The sequence below is a fragment of the Sinocyclocheilus grahami genome, unplaced genomic scaffold (genome assembly GCF_001515645.1).
Source record: "Sinocyclocheilus grahami isolate Dianchi unplaced genomic scaffold, SAMN03320097.WGS_v1.1 scaffold102.1, whole genome shotgun sequence".
Taxonomy (NCBI): domain Eukaryota; kingdom Metazoa; phylum Chordata; class Actinopteri; order Cypriniformes; family Cyprinidae; genus Sinocyclocheilus; species Sinocyclocheilus grahami.
Genome location: NW_015505281.1, coordinates 1,695,645 through 1,713,356, shown reverse-complemented (window position 1 = coordinate 1,713,356; position 17,712 = coordinate 1,695,645). Strand labels below are relative to the sequence as shown.

The 17,712-nt window shown below is 37.6% G+C and overlaps 2 protein-coding genes and 1 long non-coding RNA gene across 6 annotated transcripts; 1 reads left to right on the top strand and 2 right to left on the bottom strand.

The window, feature by feature from the left end:
- Nucleotides 1-4,942: 4,942 nt before the first annotated feature.
- Nucleotides 4,943-8,009, bottom strand: LOC107588344 (small integral membrane protein 19-like). Of its 2 annotated transcripts, none has more exons than XM_016276418.1 (3): nt 7,747-8,009; nt 7,533-7,657; nt 4,943-5,844 (listed from the first exon to the last, which is right to left on the bottom strand). In XM_016276418.1, exons 1-3 carry the CDS (start codon nt 7,863-7,865, stop codon nt 5,777-5,779), a joined length of 312 nt encoding a protein of 103 aa, XP_016131904.1. In that variant the 5' UTR covers nt 7,866-8,009; the 3' UTR covers nt 4,943-5,776. The 2 variants fall into 2 exon arrangements, with proteins under 2 accessions (XP_016131904.1, XP_016131903.1); XM_016276417.1 differs by having other exon boundaries at nt 4,951-5,844; nt 7,735-8,009.
- Nucleotides 8,010-8,518: 509 nt separating this feature from the next.
- Nucleotides 8,519-12,112, top strand: LOC107588345 (uncharacterized). Its single transcript, XR_001609566.1, has 5 exons — nt 8,519-8,686; nt 8,948-9,083; nt 9,208-9,307; nt 11,223-11,353; nt 11,478-12,112. It is a non-coding gene; the product is annotated as an uncharacterized lncRNA (long non-coding RNA).
- A 1,482-nt stretch (nt 12,113-13,594) lies between these two features.
- On the bottom strand, nt 13,595-16,944 carry LOC107588338 (uncharacterized). 3 transcript variants are annotated; one of them, XM_016276408.1, is made up of 8 exons: nt 16,887-16,944; nt 14,935-15,033; nt 14,766-14,849; nt 14,631-14,687; nt 14,459-14,539; nt 14,156-14,254; nt 13,817-14,071; nt 13,595-13,659 (listed from the first exon to the last, which is right to left on the bottom strand). In XM_016276408.1, the coding sequence occupies exons 2-8, from the start codon at nt 15,031-15,033 to the stop codon at nt 13,633-13,635; spliced, it is 702 nt and encodes a 233-aa protein (XP_016131894.1). In that variant the 5' UTR covers nt 16,887-16,944; the 3' UTR covers nt 13,595-13,632. The 3 variants fall into 3 exon arrangements, with proteins under 3 accessions (XP_016131894.1, XP_016131893.1, XP_016131895.1); XM_016276407.1 differs by having other exon boundaries at nt 14,935-15,174; nt 16,887-16,912; XM_016276409.1 differs by lacking the exons at nt 14,459-14,539; nt 14,631-14,687 and having other exon boundaries at nt 14,935-15,174; nt 16,887-16,912.
- Nucleotides 16,945-17,712: the final 768 nt, after the last annotated feature.

Sequence of the window (17,712 nt, the reverse complement as noted above, 5' to 3'; positions counted from 1 at the left end):
ATATATATATATATATATATATATATATATATATATATATTTATTTATTTATTTATTTTTTCTAAACAGGAAATAGTAGAAAATAAAGTCAGAGAGTGGACTGGTTATTGAGGTGAGCAAAACCTGAACTCAAATTACCTGTATGAACCATTTGATTTCATTAACAGTAAATAAATTAAAGTTATTTACTGTAGCTATTTACTGAATTATCAATTTATGTGGTAATAGATAAATAGACAAACTATCATCTCTTGGGTAATAAAAATGTCTGGCTTTTCGTCAGATCAACCCATCCTGAGTTCGTCCTTCTTGTGTCCATTTCACAACTGAGGCAAATATTGACTGAGATTTCTTCTTGGCTTGTCATAAGTGACTGTGGCTTTCAATTCTCCTCTTGTTATTTATTGCAGAAAGCTTGAGATGAAATGGAGCCTGCGGTGGAGCCATGGCTCGCATCCATACGGCAGTCCATACGTGTGATGATGGGCCCTGTGGATACAGTCTGAGTCTTGTTCAAGTCTTGGCTCCACGGAGGCTGGTGGTCAGACAGAAACCTGGGTCATACCTGGACTGTTCTCTGCCAGTGACCGGAGCCGTCTGCCCCGGCGCAGAAGCCCCTGAGGGGCTCTTCTAAAGACAGACCTGAAACCACACACATGACTAATAGCTCTGAGCTTTAGGAGGCTTTGTAGAACTTTGGTGTGAAGAGCAGTTGACCTCAGGGAGATGGTGAAAGCCGGAGACGCTTTCTCAATCACTTCTTTTCAGAAGAAACAGACCGACTGTACCGAAGCAAGAGCCTGGAGAGGAACCGGCTCCGAAACAGCCCTCGTACACCCTCATTATCTGATGAACCTGATGCTGAAATCCTTATGGATACCACAAGGACACGCACGAGACTACAGCTTTCGTTTTGTTCAACTCTGTTGGTTTAAAGGGTCTCGGTGTTTGACAAAAGAAAAACATGGAAACAAGACAGTTGAAAAGAGCTGTGTTCCTCTTTTGATCCTTCTGCTCGGCGAGAAGGAAAAGAAAGCGACCACCAGTCAGCCTCATTTCCAATCCTCCCAGATTAGAGTTCCCTGTTTTAAATGTCTTATTATTCCAGTCTCTTTGTCCCAGTCCCCCTTCCCTAATTAGCGCCTCTTCTCTTTCATTCCCAGTCATGTCTTGTTTCCACCTGTGACATAAAGAAAAAGTGTGAAAAAAGAGAAAAGAATGGTGGAATGAAGATGAGAAAGGCAAAGCGCTTGGCCCCACAACGCTAGAGCGGAGGATGAAGGAGCTTGTCATGTCTCATCTGTGCTTGGATCCAGAGACACGCAGCATGGAAACACACACAGACTTGCGCTTCTGTGCGACGCGGGTGCCTTTGAAAGAAGAAAGCGATGTGGAGAAATGAAATGGGGAGGGAGAGAGAAGCTCAGGTTTCGGTGCAGTGTTGGGTATTTCATTGTGACCCATATTTGTCCCAGTGTATAATTCAAACACAGAGGTATCCTAATGAGTCTCTAATTTCTGTAAGGGCATCAGAAATGCATAAAGTACCTTTAAAGTCAACTAAATCTAAATAATTTACTCTGTTTACTTCCTCTTGTTACTGTGTACAATCCCTTTCTGCATGTTTACTCCACAGAAAAAAAAATAGAATTTTCCTTTCAATTACTGGCTGATGTCACCAAGCCCTTTTATTTTTCTACACCTTCCCTCCAGCCACCTGTCATATAGAAATCACTTTTCACAGTCCCGTCATATGAATGAAATCATGTAATCTCCTGTTTCATAGAGAAATATATAATAAGTATTACGGCAGTAAAATTGGTTGGTTTTTGGTGCCATAATAGACAACTAGCTATTTAGCCATTGTGTAAATTATTGTGTGTTAGGGTTAGGTTTAGGACTTTGACTGCACTTTTAGTGGTGGGGGTTTGTCAGTGCAGATTACATTTTTATGCCAATAGGTGGCGGCAAGTGACTGTCTTTCTATGAGGGAGTCATTGAATCATTCGCTTATCCGGTTTGTTCAAAAGTGGCACTTCATTCCTGAACAAAACAGCTATAAGTCTTTATGAGTGAGTCATTGAATCATTCACACACTAATTCATTTACAACCACTGACTGGTTTACGAAGTAAACTGCGAACAGTCTTTATGATTGAGTCACTTAATCATTCACCCACTATTTCATGAACTACACAGCTGACAGTCCTTACGAGGTAACCATTGAATCCTTCACTTAACCAGTTTTTTGTTTTTTAAATGGTTGATTCATTCCTAAACGAAAAAGCTAACAGTGTTAACGAGTGAGTCACTGAATCATTCACTCACCAATTAATTTAAAACCACTGAATCGCTCATGAACTAAACAGCGCACATTCTTTATGGGTGAGTCACTGAATCATTCACCCAACATTTTATTCAAAAATGCTGATTAGTTCATGAACTAAACAGTTGACAGTCCTTATGAGGGAGTCATTGAATCATTCACTCAGCCGTTTTTTTTTTTTATGGCGATTCATTCCTGAACAAAACAGCTAACAGTCTTTATGTTTTGATTTTTAAAAAATGGAAATTAATTCCTGAACAAAACAACAGACAGTCTTTATGAGTGAATCATTCACTCAACCGATTCATTAAAGAATGCTAATTAATTCATGAACAAAACAGCTGACAGTCTTTTAGTGAGTCATTGAATCATTCAGTAAACGGATTTGTTCAAAACCACTGAGTCGTTCATGAACACCACTACTGTGTATTGCTGTGGGTTTGTTTGTTTGGAACTATTTTCATTGGCTGAGCAAAATTATTGTCTAAAATGTAGTTTATTTTTGATTGAACTGTATAAAAACAATGTCACAATCTTTGCTTTAAAACGTAGTACTGATAAGGTATCTGATCAAACTGTGCAATATAAATTTAGATGTAATGTAATATACGACCTCCAAGACTGGAGGCTGTCTGAAGCTTTTAGAACTTTATAAAAAGCAGAGGGGACAGCCACATTAAATAATAATCTCAACGTCTGTACCTAGTAACAGGTCTGGATGTTACTCTAAAGAGAAAGCAGCATAATGCATTCACATGCTGAGTGCTGCGGTATCATAAACAGTTATTTCAACTCAAATGTTGCTGACTCACAGCATTTATAAATGTGTACTATGCATACGCATGTTGTATAAGCAGATCACAACCTTCTTGTGTCATGCCTTTAAATAAAGTGATTCTGTTTAACATTGACCGGTTTGTGGGCCTTGTGGCAGTGGGCCAGTGTAACTGGGTGTAAAAACCCAGAGAGAGAGAGCCGGGGCCGTGGCACTGACATTCCAGGCTGTTTTTGCCAGCTGCTGGCCTGGGGCCAGTGCATGCGGTCAGGCCATGTTTACATCTGTCTGGGCTTCAAGCAGCCACAGGTCTCAGAACAGCACAGCGGATTGAGACAGAGCAGAGGACGACACCCAGACTGTAAACATCAACCATACGCTGATGAACGTGTTGAAATCCAGCGGCCATGAACGTTGCTCCTCAGCCCTTCTGGTTTATTTTTCCTCTGGTTTATTGATTTTTTTTTCTGGTTTGAGCTTGCAAATGGATGCAGAACGAACGGTTGAGATTTGTGTTGATGCATGTCATGCGTAAATACCTGGAATTCAGTTGTCTGTGTGTTTGTTAAACAATAGATGGGGTGACACCGAAAAAAAGGAAAGAGAGAGACAGAAGGAGGGATAATGTGTTATTTAAGTGTTAAAGCAACAGTTCACCTAAAAATGACAATTCTGCCGTTATTTACTCACCCTCATGTCGTTCCAAACCCATATGGAACACAAAAAGAGGAATTTGAAGAATCTTCCCACAGCTCTTTTATATGTTTATATGTCTGTCAAGAGACAAAAAGAATAAAAAAGCTTCATAAAACAGTCCTCATGACGCATGAGCTACTGGTCAGATCAAATAAGGTGCTTTTTGACGTCAGTGGCACCAATAAACACCACTGGTTCTTGTGTTTTTTGACCAAACATCAGTGGCGTCAAACCTGTCGCCTTATTCCATATTTGTTTTTACATATCAGATTTTCGTTCTTTTTCTCAGACAAGCTATTGACTTCAGAGGATTTGGAATATAGCACATGAGTCATATGGACTGCTGTTATGATGCTTGGCAGATATGGAAAAAAGCTGCGTGAAGATTCTTCAAAAATTCTGTTCGAACAGCGTACGCTTGGCAATGAGACTCTCAGGGTTTAAGATAAAAGGCAAAGGCAGATATACTGTAGAATAAAATTAGAATTATTGGAGGTTGAAAAACGATAAAGAAAAGAGTTTGTTCATCTTATTTCCATAGAGACCTGAGGGAAAGCACAAGAGGAAGCAGAGGGAGGGGGAGGCAGATGACTAAGGCGAGGCGAGGCATCATTTCTTTAGCTTTTCTGATTCATCTGGGGAAATGATACAACAGCGGATCAGAAGCTAGAGAATGATGGAAGAGTGGCATGAAAGAAAAAAAAATAAACGATTAGAACAAAGCAGCTAAAACAAAAGCGAGACCGGCCAAGATTGTGATTCTCTCTCACTCCATGTTTTTCATTTCTCACTTCTGGATCACTTGGACTCATTTATTGCACTTTGTTCACCCAATGTTTTTGAAAAACTACATTTTAATACTTGAAGAAAGTGAGTGGTGCTTGCTCATACAAGAGTTGCCAGCATGATGCAAGGGTGTTTGCCATGGCGTTTTATATGTTTGCTAATGTGTTCTGGGTGGTTGCTAGGTGGTTACTTAATATCCCAAATTATATGAGGTTCCCCACCTCCATGCTCCATGATATTCTGATTTATAAATATGATTCAGATCCTTCCTTAAATGTAAATCTTTGGGATTTTTGCCCCATGTTATTGCATGCCATCACTACATCCAGTGCAGTGCGGTGTGTGGAAATTTTGATGCACAAAATTCAATCTTGAAGAAGTGTTACACGACAGGACATACAATCCACCTTCACACTAGAGGTATTTAAAGCTGCTGGAACTTATTACTAAAACATTCACTACAGTTAATAATGTATATAATATACGGTGCTTTCTTGCCACCACAGTTTGCTATGGATACTGGCATCCACAAACCCGGAATATGAGAAATAGTAATAGTGATGCTTGTCTTGCCATGTATTGAATGCAGTCACTTTCAAAATTAAGACTCATTAATATGTTTTTAATAAGCAGTTTCATATTTTACAGCCTGTATGTAGGTCAGCCTAAAACAACTGACATGCATGTAATCTAGAACTAGAGGGCAATGTGAGACATCAGAGAAAAGGCACCTAGAAGCAGTGTACAGTATTTTCAACATCTTTACTTTGAAAACCTTAAATAGCATTTTGTAACAATGTTTTTGAGGAGAGGTAAAAGGTTTGGATGCAGACCTTATGACACACAGATGATGTGCACAAGTAATGTGTTTGCCAATCATATGAAACATTGAGATATTATACATCAAATTTCACTTCCAGCACCAGAGAGCAGTCTGTTTCATAGTCCATCGATGCCCTAAAAGGAAAAACCTATCACAAGGTCATAAAACACCCCTTTTGAATGATCGAGAGGTATGAAGGATGAGAATAAAAAGAAAGGCTCATCAAATCAAAACAACATTCAACAGTTTACTCCCAGTACGTTTGTTCTCCAGCAATCCAGTTCTCTGGATCATAAGTCTCTGTGAGCTCGAAGTCGGTTTTAATTCACATCTGCAGCATTAGTGGGTGAAGAGCGCCTCCTCTGGTCAGATCACTCCATTGACAGCTGCACACTATCTGACTGAGACTGCTGGTGCTGCTGCTGATCGTATTTACGAGCTGGAAAAAACACAAAACAAGGATTTGAAAAGGTCTTGAATACAATCTTACAAAACTACTATTTTTAAAAAAATCATCGTGCCATGATATTCTCTTCAAGTTCCAAGCTAGGGCTGCACGATAAATGGAAATGGAATTGAAATCGCGATTCGACAGAAGCTGCGATTGTCATGCGTATCTTTCAGTGAAGCACGGTTCTGTGATCAGCAGTAAATCTCCATCCAAAGGCCAGAGGGCGCTCTCGTGCTGAAACTCCAAATATGCCCCCGAAGAATCGCTGCAGCTGAATAAACAGAAGATTCAACTTGATTCAACGTGACTAATAAACACACGACTACGGCAATATACGTAGTAAATGCTGCTCCATCTGAAAGCACGTGATTATGATTTCCTGCGGATTACAGAACCGGCTTTACTAATAAAATGCGCATGACAATCGCATTCGATTAATCGTGCAGCCCTATTCCAAGGTCTAGATAGTTTTTGTTCAATAATGTTTTGCACAGATCAACTTTATCTAAAAATAGTTGTCATTTTGCATTATTGACACACTATTTTCCTAATTAATGCTGTTCAGTTGCTTTGACACAATCTGTATTGTTAAAAGCGCTATATAAATAAAGGTGACTTGACTTTCCAAATAATGTTCACCATTTTGACCAAACCTCACCTGTTGAGAAATGGACACATGGTAAACAAGTGTAAAAGGAGTTCGGCATAACTGGAATTTGAATATGTTTTTGAAAGAAGTCTCATGTGCTCGCCAAAGCTGCATACAAAATAACTGTTTTCTATTGTAATATATTTTAATATGCAATTTATTCCTCTGATGCAAAGCTGCATTTCCAGCATCACTACTAGTCTTCAGTGTCACATGATCCTTCAGAAATCAGTATAATGTGCTGATTTGCCACTCGGTTATTAATTATGGCTCTTATTACGTGGTTCTTGTTACATAAATGTTAACTACAGTTTTTTGCAGCATAATATTTTGGTGGAAACTGTGACTTACATCTTTTTCAGGATTCTTCGCATATCTTCATGAATAAAGTTCAGAAGAACAGCACTTTTTATTTATTTGTTTGTTTTTTGAAACATTATTAATGTCTTTACTGTCACGTTTGATCAGTTGAATGTGTCCCTTGCTGAATAAAAGTTTCTTTCTTTCTTTTTATTGTACTTGCTCCAAACTTCTGTACCATGGATTCAATAAAAAATATGAAGCAGCACATGTTTTCAACACGGTAATGTTTCTTGAGCAGCAAATCGGCATATTAGAATGATTTCTGAAGACTGGAGTAACGATGCTGAAACGTCAGGAATAAATTACATATATTCAAATATAAAAAATATATATTTCTGATCAAAGGCAACTATTTTATTATTTTATATTTGATGTATTAAAAACGATATTAAAATGATATTCATTATTAAATAATAGAAACTAATGCATATACAAGAGAAGGGCTAAAATAACAATTTAATATGATATATCCTTCACACAATATATCTGAGGTTTTATTATTATTATTATTATTAGGTGTATAATTTACAGTTGTGTATTTGATCAACAATTAGAGAACAAACTGTGTGGTATTTTGATAGGAACTATGATAAATGTTCCACGGTAAATTTTCGAAAGGACAAAAAGATACATATCTTTTAAACAGAAAATGAGCTCAACCCACCGAGTGAATACATTTCCAGCTGTTGTCTCAGCCGGACTTTCTGCAGACTGTCGTAGAAGGTGGGCTCTGAAGAGCTGGCCACTGCTGCAGGCAGAGTAAATATACGCATAATCTTCCTCTTGTTTCTGCATGAAAACAAAAGACATGCATGGTTGCCATTGCAAGAGATTTATAATGAATATGAAGTTAAACGGACGCTTACTTCCTGGCGTACATAAGCAGGGCGAAGCTGACCAAAATAACCAGCAGGTAAACATTAGTGGCCTCGTTCCAGGCTTCATGCACTGAATAATCCAGAGACTCTTCGTCTGACATCGCCCCGTATCCACCCATAATCAGATGATTGTGCGTTTATTAATATGCGAAAATATACCGAAGAAACTGATACCAAATGGATAAGATTTTATCAGAAAACAGCGACCCAAAAAAATAGCATTCAGTTCCGGATGAGTGCGTGTAAAGATGTAGAGACCTTCAAAATAAAAGTCCCTGCGCACCCGGATGAGGACTTCGCCTTTTATCACTAGGGATAGTATTAAATGATGATATATCTGAATAGTAATAACAATTATTATTATTATTATTATTGGGATCGGCTCTAGCGATTAAGCAAATGAATTCTCCAGCATCCCATATCAACGTTAATATTTATGAATGTTCAAATATATATTTATTTCAAAGCTTGATTCATATAATTATATTCTTAATTTGTGTTTACTTTTTTTACATTTTTTTTTTTAGCAAATATTTTTCTAAATATTCATCAAAATTGCGATATTTTATTGAGAAAGATTTTTTTATGTTTTCTACAGTTTAATATAAAAAAATAATTCGACATCTTTTTGTGTTTTTACAAATGGTTGTATTTATTTATTTATTTTTATTTAAACTTCCGTGGGTTCTCTTAGTATGCTTTTGCTTCATTTCCTTCAGCGCTGTAAACAGGAAGTCAAATGCGACTCCATAGGATGGTTTCATTGGTCGAATGTTCATGAGGCGTGTCAGAATACGACTCTCCGATTGGCTGCCCTTTAGAGCATATGACTCTGAACCAGCCGCTGCTGACAATATAAACATTCGGAATACAGCGACTTTACACGATAAAGTTTCGAGGCGTTTTGAAACTTAGTCTCCGCTCAAATTTTGGGTTATTGGTAATGTTTTTTTAATTAACCCAGTACTCTGAGTTGTGAGTTATTCATATATTGCTTCAAAGCAGCAGTACATCTAATGTCATGCAAGAAAACATGCCTGCACCTGTATATCTTTCTGTAAATGCTTAAAATCACTGCATTGTAATCATAAACACATATATCGCTCTGAATAGTTGAACTTGGAAAGTGACTTCAAGTTGTTTATTAGTATGAAATTATATAATGCATGTAACAGTATGTAACAAGCCCTGTCCTTTGCAGTACTCGCTTTCCCCAGCAAGCAGCAGAGTTGGTGTGAAAACAGCAGCAGCAGCAGCTCATCAGGCGGTATCCAGTGCCAGACAAGAAGAACCTGCCATTTGATATCGTGGAGCTGATGGAGAAGGTTGAACAGAAGGTTTGGCATCACATTTACATTGAAGTTCACCCCAAAATAAAAAGTCTCTCTTAATTTACTCCAAAAATATGAAGAAATGTGTCTCGTGTCACTACTAATAGAAGATGTGCATGTTCATCTACAGGGAGGGTTTTTGCCCAATGTCTTCAAGGTTCTCGTCCATTGTCCTGCTGAATTTCGGACTTTCTTCTCTAATTATAATGCCCTCGTGAACTAGGAAAGTGGTATGACCTTTTATTCATACTTAAAGGGGTAGTTCACCCAAAATTGAAAATGTGATGTTTATCTGCTTACCCCCGGGGCATCCGAGATGTAGGTGACTTTGTTTCTTCAGTAGAACACATATGATGATTTTTAACTCCAGCCGTTGCAGTCTGTCAGTCGTATAATGCATGGCAATGGTAACAAAATCTATGAGAGTACAAAAAACATGCACAGACAAATCCAAATTAAACCCTGCGGCTCGTGACGACACATTAATGTCCTAAGACACGAAACGATCGGTTTGTGCCAGAAACCGAACAGTATTTATATAATTTTTTACCTCTAATACACCACTACGTCCAACAGATATGAGCGCGCGCACGGCTTCACGGCTACGCGCTCTGGCGTAGTTTACGCAAGCGCCGGAAGTGATCTCTCACGCGTATACGTCACTCATTGTAGGTACGACGGCTAATCAAAATGGTACTTCCTTGCACTTTTCCGGATTGTTCAAACCGACTTAAAACTAAAAGATGACGTTCTCTCGCGCAAATTCATTCGGGAGTGGTGACTTTCCACATATTCCCAACTTCTGAGCCTGCTCGCCTGAAGTTATGGTTGATTGCTCTTCGGCTGGATTTCAACACAGCCGTTAACGTAAACTACGCCAGAGCGCCTACACACCTCGCGCACCGGATGCCGTGCGCGTGCTCAAGGAAGTTGAACATAGTGGTGTATTAGAGGTAAAAAATGATATAAATGCTGTTCGGTTTCTCGCACAAACCGATCGCTTCGTGTCTTAGGACATCAATGTGTCGTCACGAGCCGCAGGGTTTCATTTGGATTTGTCTGTGCATGTTTTTTTACTCTCATAGATTTTGTTACCATTGCCATGCATTATACGACTGATAGACTGCACCAGTTGGGAGTTTAAAATCATAATTTGTGTTCTACTGAAGAAACAAAGTCACCTACATCTTGGATGCCCTGGGGGTAAGCAGATAAACATCACATTTTCATTTTTGGGTGAACTATCCCTTTAATGGTCGCTAGTAGATTTTTGAGTTAAATTTAATCCACATCTAAACGGCATACACATTTTTATATATATATTTATATATGTGTGTGTGTGTGTGTGTGTGTGTGTGTTTCTTAGTTTTCAACTGGAGCAATATATGGAACAGATTTGTACTAATTCTAGTACTTCTAGTTTAGCGTGATATTCTGGGAAGCTGTCATGTCCTGTCCTGTAGTTTATTCATCAAAAACAATTTTAAACATGATTTTGGTTATTTTATCAATATAATTGTGACCCTGGAGCACAAAAGCAGTCTTAAGTCGCTGGGGTATATTTGTAGCAATAGCCAAAAATGCATTGTATGAGTCAAAATGACCGATTTTTCTTATATGCCAAAAATCATTAGGATATTAAGTAAAGATCATGTTCCATGAAGATATTTTGCAAATTTCCTATCGTAAATATATCAAAACTTAATTTTTGTTAGGGTTAGGTTACTAAGAACTTCATTTGGACAACTTTTAAAGGCGATTTTTTTTTTTGCACCCTCAAATTTCAGATGTTCAAATAGTTGTATCTCGGCCAAATATTGTCCTAACAAACCGTACATCAATGGAAGGCTTATTTATTCAGCTTTCAGATGATGTATAAACCTCAATTTCAAAAATGTTTCCTTATGACTGGTTTTGTGGTCCAGGGTCACTGAATATTTATATTTTTAAAAATCACAGTTTTGGTCAAATGGTCAAATAAGACATGGTGACTAGATAGGAGACCTAGGGTCTACACCTTATTTCATTCATTCTAATTATATTTTATTTATTTTGCTTTTAATTTAAATGTAATGTTAAATGTAGATATTTTGATGCTTTAAGGAATCAGGATGTGATACGAGGTTTATTTTACTTTTGTAACAGGTGGTCTGTCAAAAGCGGACCGGGAACTGATTGTTGTTGCGACCAGTGCTCACAATCACTGCTTGTATTGCGTGGTATCCCACAGTGCATTGCACCGCATCTATTCCAAAAAACCCGTGCTGGCTGATCAGGTACCTAGTAAAAATTTCACAAAACATAATGTAAAACTGTTCAACACCCTCTCAGGACTCAATATTCCAAGAATATTATAAATAATATGAAGTGGATTTACTGGTACTGTTTTGTTAATTACAGGGTTGCGGAGCTGAGCGCACGTGAGAAGGCCATGCTGGACTTTGCTCTGGCAGTCTGCTGGAGTGAAACTGTAACTGAAGAACATCTCAGCACCCTGGAGGCTCATGGTTTTGACCGAGAGGATATTTGGGACATTGCTGCCTTCTTTGCTCTGTCCAACCGCATGGCCCGTCTGACTGACTTGAGACCTAACGCAGAGTTTTACAACATGGGGAGAGTGCCGAGAGACACAGAAAAAAGCCTCTGATGGGCAGGTCAAGGACGAATAGACTCGTAGTTCTATTTTTTTATAACACCAAAGCCTTCGAAACTGTCAAATATGATATAAAGATGACTGTTAAAACACTGTTTTGCAAAATATCACCCAAAATGTCATTCTCTAACCCTTTCACAAATGTTTTCACGTTTAGCTTTTAAGCTTCTTTGATTCACACTGTTTTTGTGTTCGTCTTCACAAAGAGAAATTCATCCTTGTGGCCTTTTCGTTTACTTACATTTGTTAGTCTGTGGTTATTTATTATAAAGAGAGAGATCTGAATATCACAAATGCATTCACAAATCACTGTAACATACAGCTGTGAGCAGGCTTATAGTTATCTAAAAACTAAAACCATAAAACATTTGAATTATTCGAAATGAGCCTTACCTGAAATAAAATAAAATGATATATATATAAACTTTTTCATTTAGTTTAACTTGAAATACTGAAGTGACTAACTAAATTACCTAAAAATGACAGAAACAAAAAACTAAACTTAACGTAAATTACAATTAAAACGAAGACATAAATTCAAAATATTAACAACTGTAATTGTAAGACAACTATAATGTGTAAAGACAAAGTCTGGATACTTTTTTTTTGCAATCAGATAATCACCTAATTTATAAGTTATGTCAACATTTTTGCTGATATTATTAGCTGCATTTAAGTTTATTAGCTTAACTGAATAATAGAGCTGCTGATCAGGCCAACAAAGTTTTTTTGAATTATTTTTACCATCTAAACCCATTTGCTTCAGCGCTGAGATGAAGTGTTAATGTGGATGTGCAGTGCTTTGTTTTCTCGATATATATAAACTTTTTCATTTAGTTTAACTTGAAATACTGAAGTGACTAACTAAATTACCTAAAAATGACAGAAACAAAAAACTAAACTTAACGTAAATTACAATTAAAACGAAGACATAAATTCAAAATATTAACAACTGTAATTGTAAGACAACTATAATGTGTAAAGACAAAGTCTGGATACTTTTTTTTTGCAATCAGATAATCACCTAATTTATAAGTTATGTCAACATTTTTGCTGATATTATTAGCTGCATTTAAGTTTATTAGCTTAACTGAATAATAAAGCTGCTGATCAGGCCAACAAAGTTTTTTTGAATTATTTTTACCATCTAAACATATTTGCTTCAGCGCTGAGATGAAGTGTTAATGTGGATGTGCAGTGCTTTGTTTTCTCTGAGCATTACACTGTTTAACTGTAATGGGTCTTCTGAAATATTTTTAAACAAGCCATGCCGTATTCGAAATGATTTCTGTTGTCATGAGCTGGAAACATCACAAACTTGAATATAAAAAGTGAAACCTGTTAGTCTGTTTTCAAGAGATTATAATTTTAGTATAAATAATCAATTTATAACTTGTGCAAACCATTTGTTTGGGTGAGACAAACATTAATGTTTTCTCTGAAAGTGCACATTAGGATTTTAAATGTTAGTCTGTAAATACTGAGCTGAATCTATCCAGTGAAATTTCGATGATGTCTACTGAGGGTTTGTTGACTTAGGGGAAAAAAATTACATTGTTAATATGTACGTGTGTTAAAATTACCATTAAACATTTTGAGAAAAAAGACATGATAAAAAGAAAACCCTCATGCATGTTTCTCATCCACGTTTGTTACATCTTAAGCAATTTAGTTAAGTAGTCTTAAACAGTAAAATATTTTGCATGACTTTTGACTTCACTGTTTTTTAACCAATTTTATGAGACAACATTCCTTTACAACATGCATTCACAGATTTGGTTTTCAAAAATAATTTATTTGCTTTATTGTAATATTATTTATAAATTATTTACACATTTATAAAAACAAATTTTGTTTTCCATTTGCCATAATCCAACGTGTAAACACCAACTGAGATCCGGTTCATCTTCTGGTCTGTAAATCTTCATACTGCAATAACAAAACACAGTGTATCAGAGCTGTGCAGTACAACGATAATTGTATATTATGATTGAAGATGGAGATTATTTATAGGATTTTAATTTGTAAGAACCATTAAAAGTTACAAATAGATTTCCTACCGTTACTCAGAAATTCTCATAATTACCGCATATGCTGGTGGAGGAGCACTCGGGACTGGACCGTAGTTTGGTGGAGGTGCAGCTGAGACCTGGTCGTAGGCTGGTGGAGGTGTAGTTGGTACTGGACTGTAATTTGGCAGAGGCGCAGGTGGGACTGCTGGCAGCACATACATGACTGAACTAACGGACTGTAGCACTGCAGAGGGGTCCGGCTGGCCCATGAGCACAATATGGTTGACGGGCAAATCTGCGTTCATATAACTGATCTCGACATGTCTTGACTGAGAGAGAACCAACATTTGTTACACATCTTTGTGATTCATTTTTTCAAGATGAGAACATTCTTAGCTCTTGGTGATGCTTACCTTTGGTCTGCAGCAACAGGAACAGGAGGTTAAAGCAACAGTGACAGAGAAGATGAGGATGAGAGTATCACAGGCCATCAGGAGAAAGCAGGTCACACCCTGATAAAATAATAGGCACACAGTGATTATGAACTAAAATATGAATCAAAAACCGGTTGCCAGATCTAAACAGTATAGAGGATGGGCTATGTCACATTGTACTATCTGCGTCACAATATAGAAGTACTTTCATCCAAGTCTGGTAAAACAAGAAATTGTTTTAATATATTTTGTACGTGTGTGAGTTTCAAAGCAACCACTTACCCAAGTGTAATAAAAATGAAAGTGGAGAGACAGAGCAGCTGCTGCCGCATTGACATAACTGAGCATTTGTGAGGATTTGACCTATAGTACAAAAGATCTGTTTTAAAATAAAACCCATAAAGTTCCCCTTAAGCAAAAATATTACCGTTTTTTTTTTTAAACTGACACTAACCAGACATGGTTTACACGTGCTTGCTGCCGAGACTGTTAATACTCCAGTTAAAATGAACTGCAGAACAGAAATGGAACAGAATTCAGTATTTGTTCATTGTATAATATTGTTTTGATATTAAAATGATCGACTTACGCTGATTGGTGACCAGAGAAGAGAAAAATGAACATTCCAGATTGTCAAACAGAGTCCCAATAAGGCTAGCAATAGTTCCAAAATCTGTGAGACGAAAAACATACGATAAAATGCCTGTTTCTTCATACACACTGAATACTTCTCTTGATGTGGAACAGTGTGTTTTTACCCCCAAAGCCAGTGGCTTGATCTTCAGGAACCTGGAGACGCCATACTGCTGTTGCTGGTATACTGGCACGGTTAGCATCACATCAGTGGGTTTTGGCATCTTTGAAAATAAAGAGAGTATCTTGTCTTTGCATGTCTTCTCTTTCTTGTCAGCCGAAGCGTATTGAGTGTCGAGCAACCAGGTTTCACTGATCATTCTTTCATTCGCATAGCTGGGAGTCAAGATTTACCTGAAGCGTTGCTTAACAACAAAGAGAAAGCATTCCTATGGAGTTGAAGAATGTTGAGGGCTGCAACATTATCCTGTCAATCACAATCATAACCTGTATGCTTACCCAGCGTCACATGACCAAAGAATGCTGGTCTGAATTTCAGCCTGGCTGGCTATATATATATATATATAGAGCACCATGATTGCTGTTAACTGAATATGTGATATTGCTTTTATACAACGAGTTGATTAAATTGAGTTGAATATGTAACTGGGTGTTTCTTCATCTTTGGACACTCTATATGTCCCAGCCGGGGTTAATTATTAAATCACATTTAAATTGGTTTCATATTAGAAAATGTGCCATATGTGCCCATAGTCAAACCAGGGGCAAACCAGGCCGGTGCTGGTCCATCCAATCAACATTACCAGATTATACTAATATGGTCTGGGGAAAAGGGGCAAAATAGGTTACATAGTTTATAAAGTGTATAGATTGATATAACATAATGTTTATTTATTCACACGTGTAACCAGGGGCGCCGCTAAGGGGGGGAAAGTTAGGACGATTCTAAGGGCCCACGCACTTTTGGGGCCCCCAGAGATCTGTTTTATTAGTAGTAACAGTAGTAGTAGTAGTAGTAATGTAATATAAATTCTAAATGTATCTACCAAAGAGTTACAAACAAAACTAAATTACAGCTTATTTCTGCATTTCCGGGAAAAATGTTCTCCCCCCATTCACTGCATGGTTTCGTCCCGTCCCGTAAACTGTCAAATTAGAGATGTCTTCGAGTTCGAGGGGGGGCAAACCGTGCCGGACTCTGATTACCGGTACATAGAGCAGCAGCAAGAAGCGCGTGAGGTTGTCATGGCACTGCACACGAATTACGGCTGCGCTTCTATTTTGCCACACTAAACTTAGCAATAAACATGTTGAAAATAATACACAATAAACATGTCTGTCAGAATGATCTCAAAGGAGGCTTTTATTAAGCAAATCAAGGAGCGAATTACTCATCCACCGTTTAAAAAAAATACTGTAGCTGGGTTTCCACGGGCAGGGTCACAATTATCGCAAACAAGCCTTGTGCCTCTCGCGATAAGTCATGGCAAAGGGTTTTGGTGGGATTTTGACAGATTTTGGCTATATTTATTCAAAGGAGGCTTATGTATCTTTACAGAAGCAGCACAGAGAGCCGCTTCAGAAACATGCGTGGCGCGGCTGGAATGAACCATAGACTGTATAAAAACATCAACACAAGCATTGAATCAGCTTCAGGGACCGTGTCAGAGCCACACTGCACCGCAGACGTGTGCAGAGTAAATAGTCTAAGCATTAATGGCAGGGAAAGCCCCTTATACTGGAGCTCGGCCACTTATGAAGTGTTTCTTGGATGTTATAGTACACTGAAGAATTATCATATGACTTTTTCGCATTGCCTGAAAAACCACCTCATGCAAGCGTAAAAAATGTGTTGCGATATTTGGGCGTTTTTGCGAAATTGACGCGTTTCCATTAGGCGTATTTTCAATTTGCGCAATTTGAAGGGTAATGAAACGCGCCTACAGACTGTCATTTGACGCTATGAAAAGATTAAATAGAAGATGTACTCATCTCTAGCCAAACCAACCCAACACGAGCTTTCTTTAAGGAGAATGTAGCTCTCAAATATAATTCTAGAGCCCATGGAGCTGAATGTAACGGTAACATGAATTATTATATCGAGAGATCGCTTTACCTGATGTTGGTGTTGCTCTTGGATCTGTTTTCGTTTTCACTTTCATCTAGTAGGTCCATCTGTGTAAAAAAAAAATTTTTTTTTAAAAGACTCCTCCCCTCCAGTCAGTGTAAGAGAAACTCAGAGCACGCCTGACACTCCCATTAACAGATTAAACATGGTTTTTCAGCATGTTTTTTTTTCTCACATCACCAACTGCAGAATATCTGTACCATCTGACACCAGGCCATTTCATCTACAGCCATTATGAAACATTACAGAATGCTGCAAAAGATCAAAATCTGTAAAAGCAGTATTTACTGCCATCTGTGCAGATCAGAAAGTGAACTCAGCACCTGCTGCTTTTTTATTCCCAAAGCCAGACCTCGGCAGCTGAAAATTGAATTCAAGCAGTCTTCATTTTTTTCAGGAGATGAAATGATTAATATCAAATGCTTAATCTATAAAGAAGTTCAAATATAAGCTCCTTCTAATTTAACATTTTAGTTACAACTTTATTTCCATATTTCTGGAAATAATGATGACTTTCACATTATTTGAAAATGTGGTGATTAGTTATTAGAAAAACTGAAGATGGCAGTAAATGAATGTGAAACCTGTGTATGCACGTGCACCAGTTTTCTGTAAATGCTTAAAATCACTGCATTGTAATCATAAACACATTTATTTATCGCTCTGTACTTCTTTCATTAATATAAATAGAAACCACACTGAATAATTCTATGTTTAAAAAATCATGTAACATCACAAGATGGCCAAAAGACCAAAAGGCGATGCAGACATTTTGAAAATGTCAGATGAGAGCACCTTTGGATTGACACAAAAG